At 39.6% G+C, this 24,636-nt stretch overlaps 1 protein-coding gene across 1 annotated transcript in view; it reads right to left on the bottom strand.

Annotated features, from left to right (window-relative positions):
- The window catches only part of espl1 (extra spindle pole bodies like 1, separase), a 55,940-nt gene that overhangs the window by 21,287 nt on the left and 10,017 nt on the right, over positions 1-24,636 (bottom strand). The window contains 7 exon segments of the mRNA XM_069904918.1: positions 8,176-8,304; positions 8,382-8,553; positions 9,594-9,713; positions 9,933-10,067; positions 11,115-11,254; positions 17,707-17,857; positions 18,028-18,172. Of these exon segments, the coding sequence (XP_069761019.1) occupies positions 8,176-8,304; positions 8,382-8,553; positions 9,594-9,713; positions 9,933-10,067; positions 11,115-11,254; positions 17,707-17,857; positions 18,028-18,172 (992 nt within the window).

Here is a 24,636-nt window from a genome sequence, read left to right as displayed (position 1 = left end):
CAGAGAAAGCCTTTGACAGAGTAGAATGGAATTATTTATTCAAAGTACTACAGAGGTTCAACCTACCAGAGAAATATATTAATTGGATTAAAGCATTATATAAGGGACCATTGGCGAAGGTGATAGTAAATGGATATATATCAAACCAATTTAAATTAAGCAGATCAAGTAGGTTGGGATGTCCACTATCTCCCTCACTGTTCGCGTTAGCTATAGAACCACTGGCAGAACTGATAAGAACAGAAAATAAAATAAGAGGGATTAAAAGAGAAGGAATATAAAATCAGTCTATTTGCAGATGACGTCATAGTATACTTAACAGAACCAGAAATAACAATAAAAGAATTACACAAGAAATTGAAGGATTATGGAGAAGTATCGGGGTACAAGATCAACGCAAATAAAAGTGAAGCGATGCCAATGAATAATGTGGATTTCACAAAGTTTAAGAATCACCATTTTGATGGCAAACACAAGCAATTCGATACCTAGGTATACAACTAGATAATAATCTAGGCCATCTATACAAACTAAATTATTAGCCATTAATGAAGAAATTACAAGACGATTTAGAACATTGGAAAGACTTACCACTAACACTGATAGGAAGGGTAAATTGTATTAAAATGAATATCTTCCCAAGGATACAATACCTATTTCAATCATTACCAATTCACCTAACAGAGAAATTCTTCAAGGAGCTAAAGAAAATAATAAGGAAATTCTTATGGAAAGGGGGAAACTGAGGATAGCGCTAGATAAATTAACAGAATGGTACAAGGGGGCTTATAGCTACCAAACTTTAAGAATTATTATAGAGCAGCACAATTAAGATACCTATCAGATTTTTATCAAACAAGGGAAAAACTAGATTGGACCAGATTAGAGCTAGATAAAATAGGGGAGAAGGTACCTGAACATATACTATATAAGTGGGATGAAAAGCTGGTGCAACATTCCTATTCACCAGTACTGCACCATCTGCTCAACCTTTGGAAGAAGATTCACGTAGAAAGGAATAAAACAAATTATCAACTACCAAAATTAATATTGACGCAAAATCAACTAATCCCTTTCACAATAGATAACCTTTCCTTTAAGGAATGGGAGAGAAAAGGGATCAAAAGAATAGAAAATTGTTTTTTGGGAAATAAATGATTATCTTTTGAACAAATGAAGGACAAATATGGTATAACTCACGGTACAATGTTTGCATACCACCAACTGAAAACCTACTTGAAGGACAAATTGGGAAGCAGACTGAGGTTACCAGAAGGAAGCAATTTTGAATATGTGATCACAGACACAATGATAATTAAAAGATTTATAACAAACATGAAGATCTACCGGGACCAATGTCTGAAGAGGGCGCACAAAATCTGTGAATTGGTGCGGACTCGAAAGGCCAACATTGCCTGTTTCCACTCCGTAAATGGTTATATGGTTAGATGGTTATATGTACATCAAATTGCAAAAGAGAGAGGACTAGTCACGTGATGAAGTAGTGGCCGGTAGGGGAACTCCAGCCCTCTCCAGAAAAGTAAAAAGATAAAGAAAAAGCAAAGGCACAAACATAAAAACCAAAACAAAGTGAAAGTAAAAGTGTGGAGAAAATGGCAGAGAAGAAAGAAAAACCAAAAACAACAGAAAGAAAAGAAGAAGGAAAGACATCGGAAGAAGAAGGAGAAGGCCTGTACGAGGAGGCCCGCCGTGGAGAGAGAAGCCCGCTCTCTGAGGTCAGTCGAAGCCCCAAACTCGGGACTACAAAAATGGCTCATGGAGCCAAACAAAACTGCGCAACCGCGCAAGACAAAATAAGAAATCAAAGAAACAACAGATGACCAACCCAGAGGAAGAAGACCAACAGCAAGACACTTCTAATAAAAATAAGACCAAAAATACCCAACAAAATAAAACAAACAACCCAACAAGAAAACCAGAAGAGACAGAGGTAAAGGACACAGATCCTGGAGTGGACTCAGAAGAAGAGGAAGAACACAGAGAAATGGAAGATGAAGGGAAGGGCAAGTACATGGATATTTTTTTTTAAAGAATATATGGAAACAGTAAAAGAATGGCAGTCACAAGAATTCAGTGAAATAAAAAGAAAAAGAAAAAGTACAGAAGAAAAAGTGAATAGATTAGAGATGGTCATGACAAATATAGGAAAAAGAGTAGACAAGGTGGAAGAACGAGAAACAGCCATAGAAATGGAAGTAGATGACTTAAAAAAGAAATTAGAAGAAAGTGATAAAAAAGTTAAAGGAACACAGGATCTGTTAGCTCAGAAGATAGATATAATGGAAAATTATAATAGAAGAAACAATATAAAGATAGTGGGCCTTAAGGAAGATGAAGAAGGCAAAAATATGAAAGAATTTATAAAAGAATGGATCCCTAGGGTCCTAGGAAGTCCAGAATTACAGGAAGAAATGGAAATAGAAAGGGCACACAGAACATTAGCCCCTAAACCACAACCACAACAAAAACCAAGATCCATTCTAGTAAAATTCCTAAGATATACAACAAGAGAATATATTGGAGAAGGCAATGAAGAAAATAAGAGAAGACAAAAAACCACTGGAATACAAGGGTCAAAAAATTTTTTTCTATCCAGATATAAGTTTTGAACTCCTGAAGAAGAGGAAGGAGTTTAATGCAGCAAAAACGATCCTATGGAAAAAAGGTTATAAATTTATGTTAAAATACCCAGCAGTACTTAAAATATTTATTCTGGGGCAGCAAAACAGACTATTCTCGGATCCGGAAAAAGCACGAAAATTTACAGAACAACTACAAAACAGACAGAGAGATGAAGAGATGTAACAAGAACAAAAATGACAACAAACTATATGTATGTGTGTATGTAGGTATATATATATATATATATGTGTGCGTGTGTGTGTATGTATATAGAAATATTATATATATATGTGTGCGTGTGTGTGTATGTATATATATAAAAAATAGAGTATAGGTAAGAACTAATAAAGGGAAAGAAAGGAAGTAAGGATGGAATTAAGAGAGTGACCTTTGTTATATAAGATTAATATCTTTTCTGGGGGGGGCTGAGTGGGGAAGAATTACAGTCACTGCGAAATCAGTTGACGCTTGCGAGTGAATTCGCAAATCCAAATGGAGAGGGGAGATGTGGTTGCCCGACAAGGGACAAAGGGCAACTCAGAAAGGGGAGGGACTATTGGGGTTAAAGGAATTTTAGATATGAGAATAGTGGAAATATTTTATGTTTTAGAAATGTTGTCTTATAATCTGTTCAAAAAAAGAAAGCAGAAATGGATAAGAAGGGAAGGTGGTGATGAGGAAATGGGAAGGAAAGATAAACAAAGTATGAAATGGCTATGTTGAACTATATGACTTTAAATATTAATGGAATACATAACCAAATCAAAAGGAAGAAACTTAAATTTACTGAAAAAAGAAAAAATTGATATAGCATTCGTACAAGAAACACATCTAACTGAAGTGGAACACAAGAAATTAAAGAGAGATTGGATAGGAAATGTAACAGCAGCATCATATAATTCAAAAGCCAGAGGAGTAGCTATATTAATCAATAAAAATATACCAATCAAAATAGAAGAGGAAATAATAGATCCAGCAGGGAGATATGTAATGATAAAATGTCAGATATATTCAGAATCTTGGAATTTACTCAATGTATATTCACCTAACGAAGAAGATCAAAAATTTATGCAAGATATCTTTTTGAAGATAGTAGACACGCAAGGGAACATACTAATAGGAGGGGATTTTAACCTTAATTTGGACTCAAACATGGATAAAACTGGAAAAAAAACTAACAGAAAGAACAAAGTAACCAAATTTATAATTAAATCGATGCAAGAAATGCAACTTTTGGATATATGGAGGAAACAACACCCAAAGGAAAAGGAATATTCATATTATTTGGATAGACATAAAACATATTCAAGGATAGACCTATTCCTGTTATCAGCCCACATTCAAGGGAGAGTTAGGAAAACAGAATATAAAGCTAGACTATTATCGGACCACTCACCCCTGTTATTGGCAATAGAGCTAGAGGACATCCCACCAAGAATGTATAGATGGAGATTAAACTCCATGCTACTTAAAAGACAGGATTTTAGAGAATTCATTGAACGACAAATTAAAATGTACTTTGAAATAAATACGGAATCAGTGAAAGATAAGTTTATACTATGGGACGCAATGAAAGCGTTCATCAGAGGGCAAATAAGTTATGTAACTAAGATGAAGAAGGACTACAATCGGGAAACAGAACAGTTGGAAAGGGAAATAACAAATATAGAAAAAGAATTAGCAATAAAGGAAGATACAACTAAAAGAAGAGAATTGGCAGATAAAAAAATAAAATATGAAACACTACAAACATATAAGGTGGAGAAGAACATAACGAAGACAAAACAGAAATATTATGAGCTAGGAGAAAAAACGCACAAAATTCTAGCGTGGCAGCTTAAGACAGAACAAACTAAAAGAATGGTATTGGCATTAAGGAAAAAGGACAAGCAAATTACATATATTCCAACGGAGATCAATGAAAACTTCAGGGAATTCTACGAACAATTATATCAAACTGAAAACGAAGGGAAAGAAGACAAAATAGATGAATTTCTAACTAAAATTGAACTACTGAAATTACAAACCAAGGAGCAAAATAAATTAATAAAACCATTTGAAATAGAAGAATTATAGGAGATATTAAAAAAACTACCGAACAATAAAACACCAGGAGAGGATGGATTCCCAATAGAATTCTATAAAACATTTAAAGATTTATTAATTCCTCCCCTCCTGGAAGTAATCAACCAGATTGACAAAACACAAAGCTTACCAGATTCATGTAAAACAGCAATAATTACAGTAATACCAAAGCAAGGGAAAGATCCACTCGCACCAGCGTCATATAGACCAATATCATTACTTAACACAGATTATAAGATCATTGCTAAACTATTAGCAAACAGATTAGCAGATTATGTACCATAAATAGTAAATCTAGACCAAACTGGATTTATTAAAAAAAGACAAACAACAGACAATATCTGTAAATTTATTAACTTAATTCATGCAGTAGAAGGAAATAAAACTCCAACAGTAGCGGTTGCTTTAGACGCAGAGAAGGCCTTTGACAGAGTAGAATGGAATTATTTATTCAAAATACTACAAAAATTCAGCTTACCAGAGAAATATATTAATTGGATTAAAGCATTATATAAGGGGCCATTGGCGAAAGTGACAGTAAATGGATATATATCAAAACAATTTAACTTAAGCAGATCAACAAGGCAGGGATGCCCACTATCTCCTTTATTGTTCGCATTAGCCATAGAACCACTAGCAGAACTGATAAGAACAGAAAATAAAATAAAAGGGATAAAAATAAAAGACAAGGAATATAAAATCAGTCTATTTGCAGATGACATTATAGTATACTTAACAGAACCAGAAATATCAATAAAAGAATTACATAAGAAATTGAAGGAATATGGAGAAATGTCGGGGTACAAGATTAACGCAAATAAAAGTGAAGCAATGCCAATGAATAATGCGGATTTCTCAAAATTTAAGAAAGAATCACCATTCAGATGGCAAACGCAAGCAATGCGATATCTAGGTATACAAATAAATAAAAACCTCGGCCATCTATATAAACTTAATTATTATCCACTAATGAAAAAAATTACAAGACGTCTTAGAGCATTGGAAAGATTTACCACTAACACTGATAGGAAGGATAAACTGTATTAAAATGAACATTTTCCCAAGGATACTATACCTATTTCAGACATTACCAATACGCTTAACAGAGAAATTTTTCAAGGATTTAAAGAAAATAATAAGGAAATTTTTATGGAAAGGGGGGAAACAGAGGATAGCACTAGATAAATTAACAGAATGGTATAAACAAGGAGGCTTACAACTACCAAACTTTAAAAATTATTATAGAGCCGCACAATTAAGATACCTATCAGATTTTTATCAAACAAGGGAAAAGCCAGATTGGACTAGATTAGAACTAGATAAAATAGGGGAGAAGATACCTGAACATATACTATATAAATGGGATGAAAAATTGGTACAACGTAGGAATTCACCGGTATTGCATCATCTGCTCAACATTTGGAAGAAGATTCACGTAGAAAGGAATAAAACAAATTTGGGCCACAATATTCTCCGTTGGTTGCTCGCATTATTGCTTATTTTTGTGATTATTGTAGTTTTGTTTTCTCTTTTTCGCTCCTTCTATACTAAAATGCTTGTTAGGTCTCGTAAGTAACAGACTGCGACCAAGGGCTGGAATGTAATGGAGGATTTAGACCAGCTTATGCAAGAATGTATACATATGAATCAGAAGACATAATCTAATTTACACCATGAGGCCCAGAGATGCAGTTGTCTTTTGTTGGTCACAGACTGTCAGGAGACCATGAAGATAAATAACCACTTATTCAGGGTGATGGGCTACGAGTAAACAATTTTTGGGTAATAGAAGCCATGGTCCCACTGCTGAAGTTTCAGACTCTCTGAGGGGTGGAAATGTCTCTCAGCAAGAAGAACTTCTAGAGTACAGCTAACGTCCCGGTTGGGGGAGGTAGAGAAGCTGCTACCGGCGCCCTGACAACCTACAAGTGTCCCGGTCGGGGGAGGTGGAGAAGCTGCTACCGGAAGCCCTGACAACCTTCAAGTGTGCGGTCATTGCCTCGCTTCGGCAGTTGGGATCAGTCCAGGCGTTAATAAGTATAATTGGGAAGGACTTGCATATTGTCGTGTGGGTGTCTATTTTCTTTCGGTAGCTCAAACACTGTGACCAATCTAAAACGAACAAAGTGAGAGGTACAAGTTTACCCACGACAATCAGGTAAGGCCTTCTTTCTTTTCCAGAGACTTTTCTTTTTTCCCTGTTGTTTTTACTTTTTCCTTCTTGAGTACCATCTTCTTTCTCTTCAACTTTATCTTCTATTTCTTATACTTTATATTTGTTAAGCTTTGTCTTTTCTTGACTTTTTTTTCTGGAGAGGGCTGGTTTTACCCTACTGGCCACTTCTCCATCACGTGACTCTTGCCTGGGTAGTATTGAAGAAAGACTTGGGATGTGGGTACAAAGTTCCAATCAAGTGGCAACATTGGTTGACAGGGTGGAGAAGGTGTTTGATACACTTGCCTTCATTGTCAGGGCACTGAATTCAGGAGCAGGGATGTCCCGTTACAACTGTCCAGGATGTTTGGGAGACCACACTTGGAGTAGCTGTAGGAAGGATGTCACTGAGCTGGAAAGGGGGCAAAAAAGATTCACCAGGATGTTCTCGGGACTGGAGGGCCAGAGTTACAGGGAGAGGCTGGGACTTTTCTCCTGGAGTGGAGGAGGCTGAGGGGGAACTTTATAGAGATTTATAAAATTATGAGGGGCATGGATAAGGTGGGTGATCACTATCCTTCCCCCAGGGTCGGGGAATCTAAAACTAGAGGGCACAGGTTTAAGGGGAGAGATGAGAGATTGAAATGGGACCTGAGGGGCACCTTCTTCACACAGAGGGTGGTGGGTGTGTGGATCTAGCTGCCACAGGAAGTAGTGGAGGTGGGGACAATTACACCATTTAACAGACATTTGGACAAGTTCTTGGTTGGGAAAGATTTCTAGGGAGATGGGTCGAATGCAGGGAAATGAGTAGAGGACTGGATCAGCAGGGAGGAGATGGGATGAAGGGTTGTTTCCATGCTGCAAAACTCCATGAGTACTCAGTGATGAGTCAGGATATCCCCATAGCTTGGTGGAGTGAACAATCTGGTGTACCAACACACTAGAGGACAAACTTTGCCAACTCACAGGAGCACCAGTTGTATTATCTACAGTTAGCTGCAGCAAGTCATTGAGACAGCTCTTTCCAAACCCACCACAACTGCCAGCTAATGATCGGCGGACACCAGGATTTGGAAGTTGCCCTCTGAGCCACGCACTATCCAGACCTGGAAACATATTGCCATTCCTTCATCCTGACTGGGTCAAAACCATGCAATTCTCTTCTGACTATGTTTCCCCACACCTCAAGGGCAGCAGTTGTTCACAAAGGCAATTCAGGGAGATAATCAGATGCTGGCTCAGTCTGAGGCCCACACCCCATGAATGAACAAAGGGAATAGACAAGTTACCTGAATTGGGAGGGCAGGCCAGATCGGGGCTGTTGTTGCTAAACATCAGTACACTGGGACAGAGAAGCATCACGATCCCACACAGAATCTTGTGGGAGTCAGTCAGGGCAGACTCAGCAGAGCTCCAACCTGAACAGAAAGAGGAGTGTGAGCAGAGGAAGGGGGAGGGGAGTGTTTGAACCACAGCCACCCAGCACCCCACCCACCTTGTTCCTTCAATTGTCCACGGAGCTGAGCTGGCAGGATAGAGGCAGGCAGGCTCAGGTAGAGGGCTGCCAGCTGTTGGGCCTTGGCCTTTAGCAGGTACCAGACCTTGGAGGGTTTCTGGAGAGATGGAGACTGCAGGACCTCCAGGAGCAGCAACAAGCCATCAGCAATCTGCAGGGAGGAAGGAATGAGGGTTTCAGCCAGAGGCAGCAGAAAGATTTCAGTTAGATCTGATCAAGAGCAACTAGACTGCTGGAGAAACCAGTAGATCAGGCAGCAACCATGGAGACAAAGGGACAGCCAACAGTTCAGGTCAGGACTGAGGGTCAGTGTGTAGAGGATAACGGTGATGGCGGGAGGGGAGGTGGTTGAGAATCTGTTGAGGGGCCGAAGAAATACATGCGCACCATTCTATGTGGGGGTAAAGGTGACCCTCAGGTCCATCTACATCTCTCACTGCTCAGGAAAGGCAACCGACATCCTGAAGGACCCATCACATCCTAGACGCACTCTCTTCTCCTACTGTCAAGGAGAAGGCTCAGTGTGATTGCCCACCAACAGCCTTAAATACAGCTTCCCTGCAGCCACCAGGCTCATGAATGACCCCCACCCACTAAATTGTTGTCTTTACACAGCTGTATGAATGTTAGTGTTACCCTACTAGACTACTAACAGAAGAACCTTTCTCACTGTACTGTGTGACAAATAAACTGAAATCCTCCCCTCTCAACATAAACCTGTGGCCTGGAGTTTTAAACTCCCCTGCCCTGACCATTCACCTTTTCCATGCCCTTCATAATTTCAACTTCAAGTTCACCTCTCCAACCTCTCCTTGTAAACCATGAGGCCAGTGGTGTACTGGATAGACTACTCCTTCCCAGCTCCAGAGACCTGGGCTTGATCCTGATCTTTGGCACTGCCTATCAGTGGAGTTTGCATGTTCTCCCTTTGACTGCATGGGTCCCAGGGAAAGGGTAATTGGTCATTGTAAATTGCCCCTCAGTAGGGGGGGGGGGGGGGAAATATGTGGGAGAATCCAGCAGCTGTTGGTGATGATGTGTGGGGAATAAAATGGAATTAGTGGGTTATGGTGAGCAAGGATTCAGTGGTCCGCAGTGGAAGTTTCAAACCTGCATGTATTCCTGACAAAAGCGCGATACAATTACCCATACAGACTCCCCCCCCACCCCCAGCGAACCCCGCCCGAGTACCTGCTGGCTGGTAAACATCTGCTGACTGCGCAGGACAGAATATGTGGTCTTCAGCAGCAGGTAGTCATTCTTACTGGGGTTGGATGACTTCAGGATCAGCTCAGCCTCATCCAGGCAGGCCTGGGAGAACCATGGACACAGAGAGGTGATGAGGGTTGGGGAGGAAAAACAGAAAGAGGAAGGCAGGGGAAACAAAAACAGAGGTCAGAACACACTGCAGCACCCACCCATTCACCCTGCTCTCTCCACCTCTGAAGGGTGCCTGAACAGCAGAGCCCCAATGGCCCCCTGCCAGCCTCTCACTCACATCCCTAACCCACCACCACTCCCCACACCTACCCCAGCTGGTTCCACAAACTCGATCAGCAGCAGCACCTCTGCCATCTGGAGCAGGACGCTGAGTACCATCAGAGGCTCCGAGCTGCGGTCCAGGAGGTTCAGGCTTAGCATGTAGCTCTCGATCACCTGGAAAGGCTGCAGGAAGGAGGTGGGGGGGGGGGGGGGGGGGTGAAGAGGTGCAGGCAGGTTAACTTGCTTAGATAGGACAAAGTTGATTCCTATGGTAGGGAGAGTAGAGGACAAGAGGGCAAAACGTCAGGATTGAAGGACACCTATTTAAAACAGATTTGGTGGAATTTCTTTTTCCAGAGATGGGTGAACTTCAGGAATTTGCTACCACAGGTGGCTGTGGTGATCAGGTCGTTGGGTGTATTTAAGGCAGAGATTGATAGGTATCTGAATTGGTGGAGTATCAAAGGTTATGGGGAGAAGGGATGGAAGTGGGGTTGAGTGGGAGGATGGATCAGCTCATGATGGAATGGCACAGCAGACAATGGGCCAAATGGCCTGCTTTTGCTCCTATATCTTATGGTTTTATAAGCAATTTTAAAAAATTCTTCTCAATCTGTACTGGGAACGTTAGTGCTTGTGTTAGATATAAATGGCAGATAAAAAACTCAGTGTGGGTTAGCAGGTTTTCAGATGACCCTAAAATTGGTGGCACTGTGGAGCGTAGAGGGTTATCGAAGAATGCAGTAGGATGTGGGCAGAGAAATAGCAGGTGGAGTTTAATGCACACAAGTGTGTGGTGCAGTTCTTTGGGAGGTCAAATACAAGGGGAATGTACACAGTTGATGATAGGGCTATGAACAGCATTGATGTGTGGAACGATCTGGGGGCTCAGGTCCACATCTCACTGGATGTGGCCATGCACATAGATGGGGTGGTAAAGAGGCTTGTCTTCATTGGGCAGGGCATGGAGTCCTTTTCCCCAAGAGGGCACAGGTTTAAAGGGGACCTAAGGGGCACCTTCTTCACACAGAGGGTGGTGGGTGTGTGGAATGAGCTGCCACAGGAAATGGTGGAGGTGGGGACAATTACACCATTTAACAGAAATTTGGACAGGTCCGTGGATGTGCAAGGTTTAGAGGGAGATGGGCTGGACACAGGCAGAGAGGATTAGTGTCAGCATAGAGGAGTTGAAGCAAAGGGCCTATTTCTGTACTGGATGACGGAGGTTACCTTGTAAATCAGCCAATAGAGAGCAGCCATGAGGTGAAGGTCGTGGACAGTCTGCTCAGGGCTGCGGAGTGTGGGCGCCAGTGACTCCAACAGCACGTTCTTCCACAGGGACAGGGCCTTGTCCAGGTGTTTGCAGCGCTCTAAACACAGAGAGGGCAGAGATAGGGTGAGTGGTGAGAAACCTACCTGCCTACTCCAGTAAGAGATGTCTGAAACACTGATGGGAGACAGGGCGAGTAGTGAGAATCCTACCTGCCTGTCCCGGTAAGAGATGTCTAAAACACGGTGGGAGCAGAGACAGGGCGAGTGGTGAGAATCCTATCCCCCAGCCCCACCAAGAGATGTCGGAGACCCAGAGGGGACAGAGACTGGGTGAGTGGTGAGAAACCTACCCCTGGGCCCAGCCCTAGTAAGTCGCGTCTGAAACACAGTAGGAGCAGAAACAAGGCAAATGGTGAGAAGCCTACCCTCCAGCACCTAACCCCTGGGTGTAACGTTGAAGGTTGTTGGTTCAAATTAATCATTGATTCCGCTTTGGTTCATTGACTCCTCAAAACAAAGCATTTTAACATGCCAGGTGTTGAAGTTGGGAAGGAGATAGCCTTACATGATGTCAGTGAAGAGATTACAAGGAGGATACTCTTCATCTATGGAATGTACCAGAGACAGGACATTTTACTGGTGAAGCTCTGTTCAAAGGTATAAACAGAGATAGGAAATTGTGGAATAAAAAGAATAAAGGATTCTTTTTACGGTTCTGTTTTTTGAACTTTTGACCAATTGAAAGATAAGTATAATATACCAAATAATACAATTTTTTTCTTATTATCAGCTTAAATCATATTTAAAAAATAAGTTAGGGATGAATTTTAGACTAACTGATCGAAGTTAATTTGAATATTTAATAACTGATATGTTTATCAAAAGATTTATTACAAATATGTATAAAAAATTGCAGAAAAAGGATTTATTTAAATCTAATTTGAGATGGGAGATTTAAATATACAAATTCAAGAAGTATGGTCAAAATTGTCAAGAAAGTGTAACTAATACAATTAATGTTCGATACCAAATGGTACAATTTAATTTTTTTTTACATCAACTATATTATACTCCATATAAATCACATGGAATTAATTCAAATTGTTCTGATCAATGTTTTAGATGTAATAAAGAAGTAGGAACTTTTCTCCGAGGAATCGCTCATGCGCGATGTGTACGACAAAGACACCAACGGGAAGGGGGACCAGCTGTGGAGTGAAACTCCACAGCACGAACAGAGAAGTATATTAATTGGATTAAAGCATTATATAAGGGGCCATTGGCGAAAGTGACAGTAAATGGATATATATCAAAGCAATTTAATTTAAGCATATCAACAAGGCAGGGATGCCCACTATCACCCTTATTGTTCGCGTTAGCTATAGAACCACTAGCAGAATTGATAAGAACAGAAAATAATATAAAAGGGATAAAAATAAAAGATAAAGAATATAAAATCAGTCTATTTGCGGACGATGTTATAGTATACTTAACAGAACCAGAACTATCAATAAAAGAATTATATAAGAAATTGAAGGAATGGAGAAGTGTCGGGTTACAAGATTAACGTAAATAAAAGTGAAGCAATGCCAATGAATAATGCGGATTTCTCAAAATTTAAGAAGGAATCACCATTCAGATGGCAAATGCAAGCAATAAGATACCTAGGTATACAAATAAATAAAAATCTCGGCCATCTATATAAACTCAATTATTATCCACTAATGAAAAAATTACAGGGCGATTTAGAGCATTGGAAAGATTTACCATTAACACTAATAGGAAGGATAAACTGTATTAAAATGAACATTTTCCCAAGGATACTATACCTATTTCAGGCATTGCCAATACATTTGACAGAGAAATTCTTCAAGGAGTTAAAGAAAATAATAAGGAAATTTTTATGGAAAGGGGGGAAACCGAGGATAGCACTAGATAAATTAACAGAATGGTATAAACAAGGAGGCTTACAATTGCCAAACTTTAAAAATTATTATAGAGCCGCACAATTAAAATACCTATCAGATTTTTATCAAACAAGGGAAAAGCCAGATTGGACTAGATTAGAACTAGATAAAATAGGGGAAAAGATACCTGAACACATATTATATAAATGGGATGAAAAATTGGTCCAACGTCGGAGTTCTCCAGTATTACATCATCTGCTCAATATTTGGAAGAACATTCATGTAGAAAGGAATAAAACAAATTACCAATTACCAAAACTAATAATGACGCAAAATCCGTTACTCCCTTTTACAATAGATAACCTTTCCTTTAGAGAATGGGAGAAAAAAGGGATCAAAAGAATAGAAAATTGTTTTTCAGGAAATAGATTATTATCCTTTGAACAAATTAAGGATAAATATAATATAACTCAAGATACAGTGTTGGCATATTACCAATTGAGATCCTACTTGAAGGACAAATTAGGAAGTAGTCTGAGGTTACCAGAGGGAAGTAACTTTGAATATGTGATTACAGATACAATGACAATCAAAAGATTTATAACAAATATGTATATTAAACTGCAAGAAAAGGAGAATGAGGAAACAAATGGTAAAAGTAAACAAAAATGGGAACAAGATTTAAATATAAAGATAAAGAAGGAAATATGGGAGAAGTTATGCTCTGGAACGATGAGAAATACAATAAATACGAGGTTACGTATGATACAATATAACTGGATACACAGGCTATACATTACACCTCAAAAGTTAAATAAATGGGACCCAACAGTATCTGACAGATGTTTTCGTTGTAAAAAAGAAATGGGAACAACAATTCATGCAATCTGGACATGTGAGAAAGTAGAAAAATTTTGGGAAGATCTAAATCAGATATTAAATAAAATTACAGAAAACAATATACCAAAAAACCCAGAGATCTTCCTCCTAAGTAACATAAAAAATAAAGAATTTGGACTTGATTTGGATGATGCACAAAAAAGATTTGTTAAGATAGCTCTAGCCGTAGCAAAAAAATGTATCATGTCAACCTGGAAATTGGAAGATAATTTGAGAATACAACAATGGTATGTAGAAATGAATAAATGTATTCCATTAGAAAAAATAACATATAATTTAAGAAATAATATTGAAATATTTGAACAAATATGGGAGCCATACATGAAACACAATAGAGAAAACCTACCGGGGACATCTACCACCTAAATTAACGAAAGGAGAAGGAAATGAAAATAATTGACTCAGTGGAATTTCTTGTTTATTTTTATTGAATGACAACATTGTTTGACTGGTTTAATGTGTCTTAGATTTTGTACTTTAAATGAATGGGGGAGGGGGAGGTAGGGAGTGTGGGATGGGAGGAGTGGGGGGAGAAAATTACACTGTATATATTTGAAAAGGAAAGTGTATGCATCTTGGTCAGTGTGGTTTATGGTGTGAAAAATAAAAAATTTTAAAAAAGACACCATGGAAAAAAAACCCAACAAACTGAGACAAGCAGCTCAACAAGAAAGTCAGAAGAGACACAGATACAAGGAAGAGAAATAGAAGACACAAACCCAAGAGCAGACACAGAAGAACACCAAGCTCTGCACAGAGGACTAGGTAAAATGAATGGACAGTACATAGATTAAAAAAAATTTCAAGAACATATGAAAGCATCAAGAGAATGGCTGACACTAGAATTTAGTGAAATAAAAAGAAAAATGAAAAGTACAGAAGAAAAATGAGTAGAATAGAGCTGGTCATAACAGATATAGGGAAAAGATTAGAAAATGTGGAAGAACGTGTAATGGCAGGAGATATGGAAGTGAATGATAAAAGAAAATTGGAAGAAAGTGATAAAAAAGTTAAAGAAACAGGAATTGTTAGCTCAGAAGATGGATATAATAGAAAACTATAGTAGGAGAAACAATAAAAGATAGTGGGTCTTAAGGAAGATGAAGAAGGCACAGACATGAAGGAATTTATAAAAGAATGGATACCAAAGGTCCTAGGAATGCCAGAAATGCAGGAAGGAATGGAAATAGAAAGGGCACCCTGAAACCACAGTCACAACAAAAACCAAGATCCGTTTTAGTAAAATTCCTGAGATATACGATGAGAAAATATAATCGGAGAAGGCAATGAATAAAATAAGAGAAGATAAAAAAACCACTGGAATACAAAGGTCAAAAATTTTTTTCTACCCAGATACAAGTTTTGAGTTCCTGAAGAAGAGGAAGGAGTTTAACGCAGCAAAATCGATCCCATGGAAGAAAGGCTATAAATTTATGTTAAAATATCCAGCGGTGCTTAAAATAACTATCCCGGGGCAGCAAAACAGACTGTTCTCGGATCCGGAGAAAGCACAAGAATTTGCAAAACACCTGCAAGACAGAAAGAGAGATGAAGAGATGTAACAAGAACAAAGAACAATGACAAACTACATATAAAGAAAAAATAATGTACAAGAACTAGAGGGAGGAAAAGGGAAGTAAGGGAGAAGGAGGGGGAGAAAAAGAGGAGGGGTTAAACAAAATATAAAATTGATAATAAATAAATAAAACATAAAAAGAAAAAGAGAAGAAATGAGGGGGAGCTTTGTTGTAATGGGAAGATAAAAGTCTTTTCTGGAGGGGGTTGGGTGGGAGGGAATAACAGTCACTGTGAAATCAGTTGACACTTGCAAACGAGTTCGCAGTCCGAATGGAGAGGGGAGTTGTGGTTGCCCAGCAAGAGACAAGGGGCGACTCAGAGAGGGGGGTGGACACTTGGGGTTAAGGGAATTTTAGATGTGGGAATGGTTGAAATATTTTATGTTTTAGAAGTGTTGTCATACAGTGCGTTCAAAAAAAAACTGAGAAATGGAAATGGGGAAAAGGGGAAAGGTGGTGGTGAGGAAGTGGAAATGAGATGTAAACAAAGTATGAAATGGCCATGTTGAACTATACGACTATAAGTATTAATGGCATAACCAAATCAAAAGGAAGAGGTTATTAAATTTACTGAAAAAAAATTGATATAGCATTCGTGCAGGAAACGCATCTAACTGAAGTGGAACACAAGAAATTAAGAAGTAGGAACTTTTCTCCATGCAGTTTGGCAATGTGAAAAAGTAGGAACATTTTTGGGAAGATGTAAGTATTTTATTGGGACAAGTTATGAAGTTGAAAGATCTCAAATTTTTTTATTAGGAGATATTTTTGATTTGAAGTTATATACTTATCAGAAGACGTTTTTAAGTGTAGAAATGTTTAGCTGCAACATAGAAACTAGACAATAAATGGCAAATGGAACTACTAAATTGAATACCAATAGGGAAAATAACGTATTGTGATGGCGCACGTCCTCATGGCGAACCGGCCACGCTTGTATCGCCACTTGGCGGGGCACCCATGGGGAAATGGCGTCAGCATTCCTTCCAGTGTGCGTCCTGGGCAGCGATTGTGACGTAACAATGCACCAGGTGACTGAGCTCATGCTGCCCTTAAAGAGGTGTGCTGAATGTGAATAAAAAGTCGTTAACTACCTTCGGAGTGGAAGCAGTGATTTCCTTCAGCTCCTGCAAGTGCCACAGTATAATTTATGGAATCAACTTGAAAAATTTGAAAACTTATATGGATTTTATTGCTATGACTTCATCTACAGTGTCTGCCACTCCCGCTCCAACTCACCTTAGTTAATTCAAGGTTCAAGATCACTATGTAAATTTGAAATTTAATTAATAAAAGATTATATGATTATCAGCCAGGCTTTTTTTCTTTTCTTCTATCTTTCCTACTTTTTGGGTAGGGAGAAAATATGAAATTATGTATTCTTTTTGCATCATTGTTTTTTTATTTTTTATGATATGGATAAATTTTCTACTTGTATTGATGCAAATGAAAAATAAAATTTACCAAAAAAAAGGGGGATAGATGCTTGTGCACCAGGTTACGAGCAGAGCCAGGCGAGCAATGGAGTGCTGCCACACACCTGGCTGGATTGGTTGGCAAGGGTTCCTTTCCCCCCCCACCTCGCACATTTACATCATTATTCTCCAGTGTCTCCTTTGGTCGTGAGTACCTCTTGTTGATGAATCAGGAAAGAACAAGGGGCAGGCATTGAAATTGTTTCGTTACAAGAGAGGTTTTGAGGAGCCATGCTTGCCTTCATGGGCCAGGGCACTGTCCAGGAACGCCCCGTTACAACTGACCAGGACGTTGAGGAGACCACACTTGGAGCTGGGCACCCAGCTGTAGGAAGGATGTCACTGAGCTGGAAAGGGGGCAGGAAGGATTCACCAGGATGTTCCCGGGACTGGAGGGCTGGAGTTACAAAGGGAGGCTGGATAGGCTGGGACTTTTCTTCCTGGAGTGGAGGAGGCTGAGGGGGGGACCTTTTCGAGGTTTATAAAACCATGAAGGGCATGGATAAGGTGGGTGGTCACAGTCTTTTCCCCAGGGTAGAAGAGTCTAAAACTAGAGGGAACAGGCTTGGGGCAAGAGGGGAGAGTTTTAAAGAGGACCTGAGGGGGCACTTTCACACAGACGCTGGTGGGTCTGCCCTTGGCATAGTAATAGAGGGGGAGGGGAGGTAATGAAGATTTGGAACACACTCACGGGTCTCGGTCCTCAGGTTGAAGTTGATGCAATCATGTGGGAAGCTGGCGCCCTGCTGCCGGTCCTCATAGTCCAGCTCGTTGGTCTCTCCCTCCTCCAGATCAGGGGTGCTGGCAGCTGCAGCACGCTTCCTCCTGCATAGCTCCACGTTCTGGAGATGGGAGCAGTGGTAAAAATTAGTGATCCAGAAGGAATACCCTGGCCACAATGGAGAGACCCACACTCCCTCCTGCACTGCTCGACGTTCTGCAGGGTGCAATATTGGGCATCAGAACACCCCCCTCCCCACAGCTTCCCTGGCAGGGAGAAAGAAGGTCTTACCATCTGGATTTGAGCCTCCAGTTCACAGACGTAGAGCCACAGAGAGGCTCGGGCCTGGTCATCTTGCAGTTGTTGCCTATTTTCAGAGGTCACTGGCAGGGACACCAACACTCCCAGTGCTTCCTCAGCACAGTCTGTGGCCGAGCTGCAGAGAGAGGTGACAGAGAGGATGAAAGGTAAACTAGAGCTACACAAATCCTCACTGGACAGAAGGGCCTGTTCCCATGCAGTGAGAGTGGAGGTGAGGTCACTTTCCTCTCTCCCTCCACAACACTGGTCAAAACACTAATGCACACCCTTTGGGGGAACACAAGGACATCAGAAACAGCAGCACTAGTCGGCCACTCAGCCCATCAAACCTGCTCCCTCATTCTGGTCACACAATACAAATAGGAGCAGGAGTCAGCCATCCAGCCCATCAAGCTTGCTCTGCCATTCAATAGCTGATCTGATGGAGAGTCACGTGATGGAGTAGTGGCCGGTCAGGGAACTCCAGCCTTCTCCGGAAAAGTTTAAAAAAAACACACAAAACACAAAGGCACAAACATAAAAATTAAAATAAAGTGAAAGTAAAGGTGGGAAGAAAATAGCAGCGAAGAAAGAAAAGTTGAAAGCAACGGGAAGAAGAGAAGAAAGGACGTCGGAAAAAGGTGAAGGCCTTACCTGTCCGAGAAGGCCCGCCGCGGAGAGAGAAGCCCGCTCCCTAAGGTCAGTTGAAGTCCCGAGCTTGGGACTACAAAAATGGCTCGCGGAGCCAAGTAAAAGTGCGCAACCGCGCATGACAAAAAAAACACTGACGGGAGGGGGGACCAGCTGAAGAGTCGATCTCCACAGCTGAGAATGACAGCTGCAACACCACAACAGGAAGAGAACATAGAAAACAACGAGAACAAGAAAGAAGAGAGTAAAAAGAAAACAAGGAAACAACAGATGACCAACCCAGAGGAAGAAGAACATAGAGAAATGGAAGAAGAAGGGAAAGGCAAGACAATGGAAATATTTTTTTTTTTTTAAATATATGGAATCAGTAAAAGAATGGCAATCACAAGAATTTAGTGAAATAAAAAGAAGAATTAAAAGTACAGAAGAAAAAATGAATAGATTAGAGATGGTCATGTCAGATATAGGAAAAAGAGTGGACAAGGTGGAAGAACGAGAAACAGCTGTAGAAATGGAAGTAGAGGACTTAAAAAAGAAATTAGAAGAATCTAATAAAAAAGTGAAAGAGACACAAGAGCTGTTAGTTCAGAAGATAGATATAATGGAAAATTATAATAGAAGAAATAATATAAAGATAGTGGGCCTTAAGGAAGATGAAGAAGGCAAGAATATGAGAGAATTTATAAAAGATTGGATCCACAGGGTCCTAGGAAGACCAGAATTACAGGAAGAAATGGAAATAGAAAGGGCACATAGAACATTAGCCCCGAAACCACAGCTACAACAAAAAGCAAGATCCATTTTAGTAAAATTCCTAAGATATACAACAATAGAAAATATATTGGAGAAAGCAATGAAGAAAATAAGAGAAGACAAAAAGCCACCGGAATACAAAGGTCAAGAAATTTTTTTCTATCCAGACATAAGTTTTGAACTCCTGAAGAAGAGGAAGGAGTTCAATACAGCAAAAACGATCTTATGGAAAAAAGGATATAAATTTATGTTAAAGTACCCAGCGGTACTTAAAATAGTTATTCCAGGGCAACAAAACAGACTATTCTCGGATCCAGAGGAAGCACGAAAATTTGCAGAACAACTACAAAACAAGCAGAGAGATGAAGACATGTAATGAGAGTAAAAATGACCACGAACTATACGTATGTGTGTATATGGGTGTATATATATATATATATATATATATATATATATATATACACATATATATATGGAGGTGTGAGGGGGCTGGTAGTCATGGTGGGGAGCTGGCTGATGGAGGACCTCAGTTTTCTTCAGGCTGACTTCCAGGCCAAACATTTTGGCAGTTTCCGCAAAACAGGACGTCAAGCGCTGAAGAGCTGGCTCTGAATGGGCACACAAAACACAAAACGGTCAACCAGTTTACCTATCTCGGCTGCACCATTTCATCAGATGCAAGGATCGACAATGAGATAGACAACAGACTCGCCAAGGCAAATAGCGCCTTTGGAAGACTACACAAGAGAGTCTGGAAAAACAACCAACTGAAAAACCTCACAAAGATAAGCGTATACAGAGCCGTTGTCATACCCACACTCCTGTTCGGCTCCGAATCATGGGTCCTCTACCGGCATCACCTACGGCTCCTAGAACGCTTCCACCAGCGTTGTCTCCGCTCCATCCTCAACATTCATTGGAGCGCTTTCATCCCTAACGTCGAAGTACTCGAGATGGCAGAGGTCAACAGCATCGAGTCCACGCTGCTGAAGATCCAACTGCGCTGGGTGGGTCACGTCTCCAGAATGGAGGACCATTGCCTTCCCAAGATCGTGTTATATGGCGAGCTCTCCACTGGCCACCGTGACAGAGGTGCACCAATGAAGAGGTACAAGGACTGCCTAAAGAAATCTCTTGGTGCCTGCCACATTGACCACCGCCAGTGGGCTGATATCGCCTCAAACCGTGCATCTTGGCGCCTCACAGTTTGGCGGGCAGCAACCTCCTTTGAAGAAGACCGCAGAGCACACCTCACTGACAAAAGGCAAAGGAGGAAAAACCCAACACCCAACCCCAACCAACCAATTTACCCCTGCAACCGCTGCAACCGTGTCTGCCTGTCCCGCATCGGACTTGTCAGCCACAAACGAGCCTGCAGCTGACGTGGACATTTACCCCCTCCATAAATCTTCGTCCGCGAAGCCAAGCCAAAGAAGAATATATATATAGGTGTATGAATATATGTGTATACATGAATGTATCCGTATTTAGAGGAAAATATATAGAGTATAGATAAGAATTAATAAGGGAATGAAAGGGAATAGAGGGAATAAGGAGGGAATTAAAAGAGTGACCTTTGTTATATATGAAAATTGAAATCTTTTCCGGGGGGGTCTGGGTGGGGAGGAGTTACGGTCACTGCAAAATCAGTTGACGTTTGCGAGTGAATTCGCAAATCCAAATGGAGAGGGGAGATGTGGTTGCCCGACAAGGGCTAAAGGGCAACTCAGGAGGGGGAGGGGAGAATGGGGTTAAAGAAGTTTTAAATAGGAGAATAAGGAAAATGTTTGATGTTTTAGAAATGTTGTCTTATAAAGTGTTCAAAACAAGAAAGCAGAAATGGATAAGAAGGAAAGGTGATGATGGAGAAACGGAAAGGGAAGATAAACAAAGTATGAAAAGGCTACGTTGAACTATATGACTTTAAATATTAACGGAATACATAACCAAATCAAAAGGAAGAAACTGTTAAATTTACTGAAAAAAGAAAAAAATTGATATAGCATTTGTGCAAGAAGCACATTTAACTGAATTGGAGCACAAGAAATTAAAGAGAGATTGGGTAGGACATGTAACAGCAGCGTCGTATAATTCAAAAGCAAGAGGAGTAGCTATATTAATCAGTAAAAATGTACCAATTAAAATAGAAGAGAAAATAATAGATCCAGCAGGGAGATACGTAATGATAAAATGTCAGATATATTCGGAGTTTTGGAATCTACTCAATGTATATTCACCTAACGAAGAAGATCAAAAGTTTATGCAAGATATTTTTTTGAAGATAGCAGATACGCAAGGGAACATATTAATAGGAGGGGATTTCAACCTTAATTTGGATTCAAATATGGATAAAACTGGGAAAAAAATTAACAGAAAGAACAAAGTAACCAAATTTATAATTAAATTGATGCAAGAAATGCAGCTTTTGGATATATGGAGGAAACAACACCAAAAGGAAAAGGAATATTCATATTATTCGGGTAGACATGAAACATATTCAAGAATAGACCTATTTCTGTTATCAACTTGTTTGCAAGATAGAGTAAGAAAAACAGAATATAAAGCTAGAATATTATCAGACCATTCACCCTTGATATTGACAATAGAGTTAGCGCTTTTGGCTTCGCGGACGAAGATTTATGGAGGGGGTAAATGTCCACGTCAGCTGCAGGCTCGTTTGTGGCTGACAAGTCCGATGTGGGACAGGCAGACACGGTTGCAGCGGTTGCAGGAGAAAATTGGTTGGTTGGGGTTGGGTGTTGGGTTTTTCCTCCTTTGTCTTTTGTCAGTGAGGTGGGCTCTGCGGTCTTCTTCAAAGGAAGTTGCTGCCCGCCAAACTGTGAGGCGCCAAGATGCACGGTTTGAGGCGATATCAGCCCACTGGCGGTGGTCAATGTGGCAGGCACCAAGAGATTTCTTTAGGCAGTCCTTGTACCTCTTCTTTGGTGCACCTCTGTCACGGTGGCCAGTGGAGAGCTCGCCATATAACACGATCTTGGGAAGGCGATGGTCCTCCATTCTGGAGACGTGACCTACCCAGCGCAGTTGGATCTTCAGCAGCGTGGATTTTAAACTCCATGCTACTTAAAAGGCAGGATTTTAGAGAATTCATTGAAAGACAAATTAAAATGTACTTTGAAATAAATACGGAATCAGTGAAACATAAGTTTATACTATGGGATGCAATGAAAGCGTTCATTAGAGGGCAAATAATAAGTTATGTAACCAAGATGAAGGAGGACTATAATCAGGAAACAGCAGTTGGAAAGGGAAATAGTAAATATAGAAAAAGAATTAGCAATGAAGGAAGATACAACTAAGAGAATTGGCAGATAAAAAAATAAAATATGAAACACTACAAACATATAAGGTGGAGAAGAACATAATGAAGACAAAACAGAAATATTATGAACTAGGGGAAAAAACGCACAAAATTCTAGCATGGCAGCTTAAGACAGAACATGCTAAGAAAATGGTATTGGCATCAAGGAAAAAAGACAAACAAATCACATATAATCCAACGGAGATCAATGAAAAGTTTAGAGAATTCTATGAACAATTATGCCAAACTGAAAACGAAGGGAAAGAAGGCAAAATAGATGAATTTTTAACTAAAATTGAACTACCAAAATTACAAATAGAGGAACAAAATAAATTAACAGAACCATTTGAAATAGTAGAAATACAAGAGATAATAAAAAAAAAACTACCAAATAATAAAACACCAGGAGAGGATGGATTCCCAATAGAATTCTATAAAACATTTAAAGATTTATTAATTCCTCCCCTCCTGGAAGTAATCAACCAGATTGACAAAACACAAAGCTTACTAGATTCATGTAAAACAGCAATAATTACAGTAATACTAAAGCAAGGGAAAGATTCACTCGCACCAGCGTCATATAGACCAATATCATTACTTAACACAGATTATAAGATAATAGCTAAACTATTAGCAAACAGATTAGCAGATTATGTACCTAAAATGGTAAATCTAGACCAAACTGGATTTATTAAAAAAAAAGACGCACAACAGACAATATTTGTAAATTTATTAACTTAATTCATGCAGTAGAAGGGAGTAAAGCGCCAACAGTAGCAGTTGCTTTAGACGCAGAGAAGGCCTTTGACAGAGTAGAATGGAATTATTTATTCAAAGTATTGCAAAAAATCATTTTACCAGAGAAGTATATTAATTGGATTAAAGCATTATATAAGGGGCCATTGGCGAAAGTGACAGTAAATGGATATTATCAGACCATTCACCCTTGATATTGACAATAGAGTTAGAGGACATCCCTCCAAGAATGTATTTTTTCTTTTTCTTTGGCTTGGCTTCGCGGACGAAGAATCAAAGCAATTTAACTTAAGCAGATCAACAAGGCAGGGATGCCCACTATCACCCTTATTGTTCGCGTTAGCTATAGAACCACTAGCAGAATTGATAAGAACAGAAAATAATATAAAAGGGATAAAAATAAAAGACAAGGAATATAAAATCAGTTTATTTGCAGATGATGTTATAGTATACTTAACAGAACCAGAATTATCAATAAAAGAATTATAAGAAATTGAAGGAATATGGAGAAGTGTCGGGTTACGTAAATAAAGTGAAGCAATGCCAATGAATAATGCGGATTTCTCAAAATTTAAGAAGGAATCACCATTCAGATGGAAAATGCAAGCAATAAGATACCTAGGTATACAAATAAATAAAAATCTCGGCCATCTATATAAACTCAATTATTTTCCACTAATGAAAAAATTAAAGGGCGATTTAGAGCATTGGAAAGATTTACCATTAACACTAATAGGAAGGATAAACTGTATTAAAATGAACATTTTCCCAAGGATATCATACCTATTTCAGGCATTGCCAATACACTTGACAGAGAAATTCTTCAAGGAGTTAAAAATAATAAGGAAATTTTTATGGAAAGGGGGGGAAACCGAGGATAGCACTAGATAAATTAACAGAATGGTATAAACAAGGAGGCTTACAACTGCCAAACTTTAAAAATTATTATAGAGCCGCATAATTAAGATACCTATCAGATTTTTACCAAACAAGGGAAAAGCCAGATTGGACTAGATTAGAATCAGATAAAATAGGGGAAAAGATACCTGAACACATATTATATAAATGGGATGAAAAATTGGTACAACGTAGGAGTTCTCCAGTATTACATCATCTGC

This window comes from Narcine bancroftii, chromosome 12, assembly GCF_036971445.1.
Source record: "Narcine bancroftii isolate sNarBan1 chromosome 12, sNarBan1.hap1, whole genome shotgun sequence".
Taxonomy (NCBI): domain Eukaryota; kingdom Metazoa; phylum Chordata; class Chondrichthyes; order Torpediniformes; family Narcinidae; genus Narcine; species Narcine bancroftii.
The sequence above is the reverse complement of the archived record's forward strand: the minus strand, read 5'-3'. Positions and strand labels throughout refer to the sequence as shown.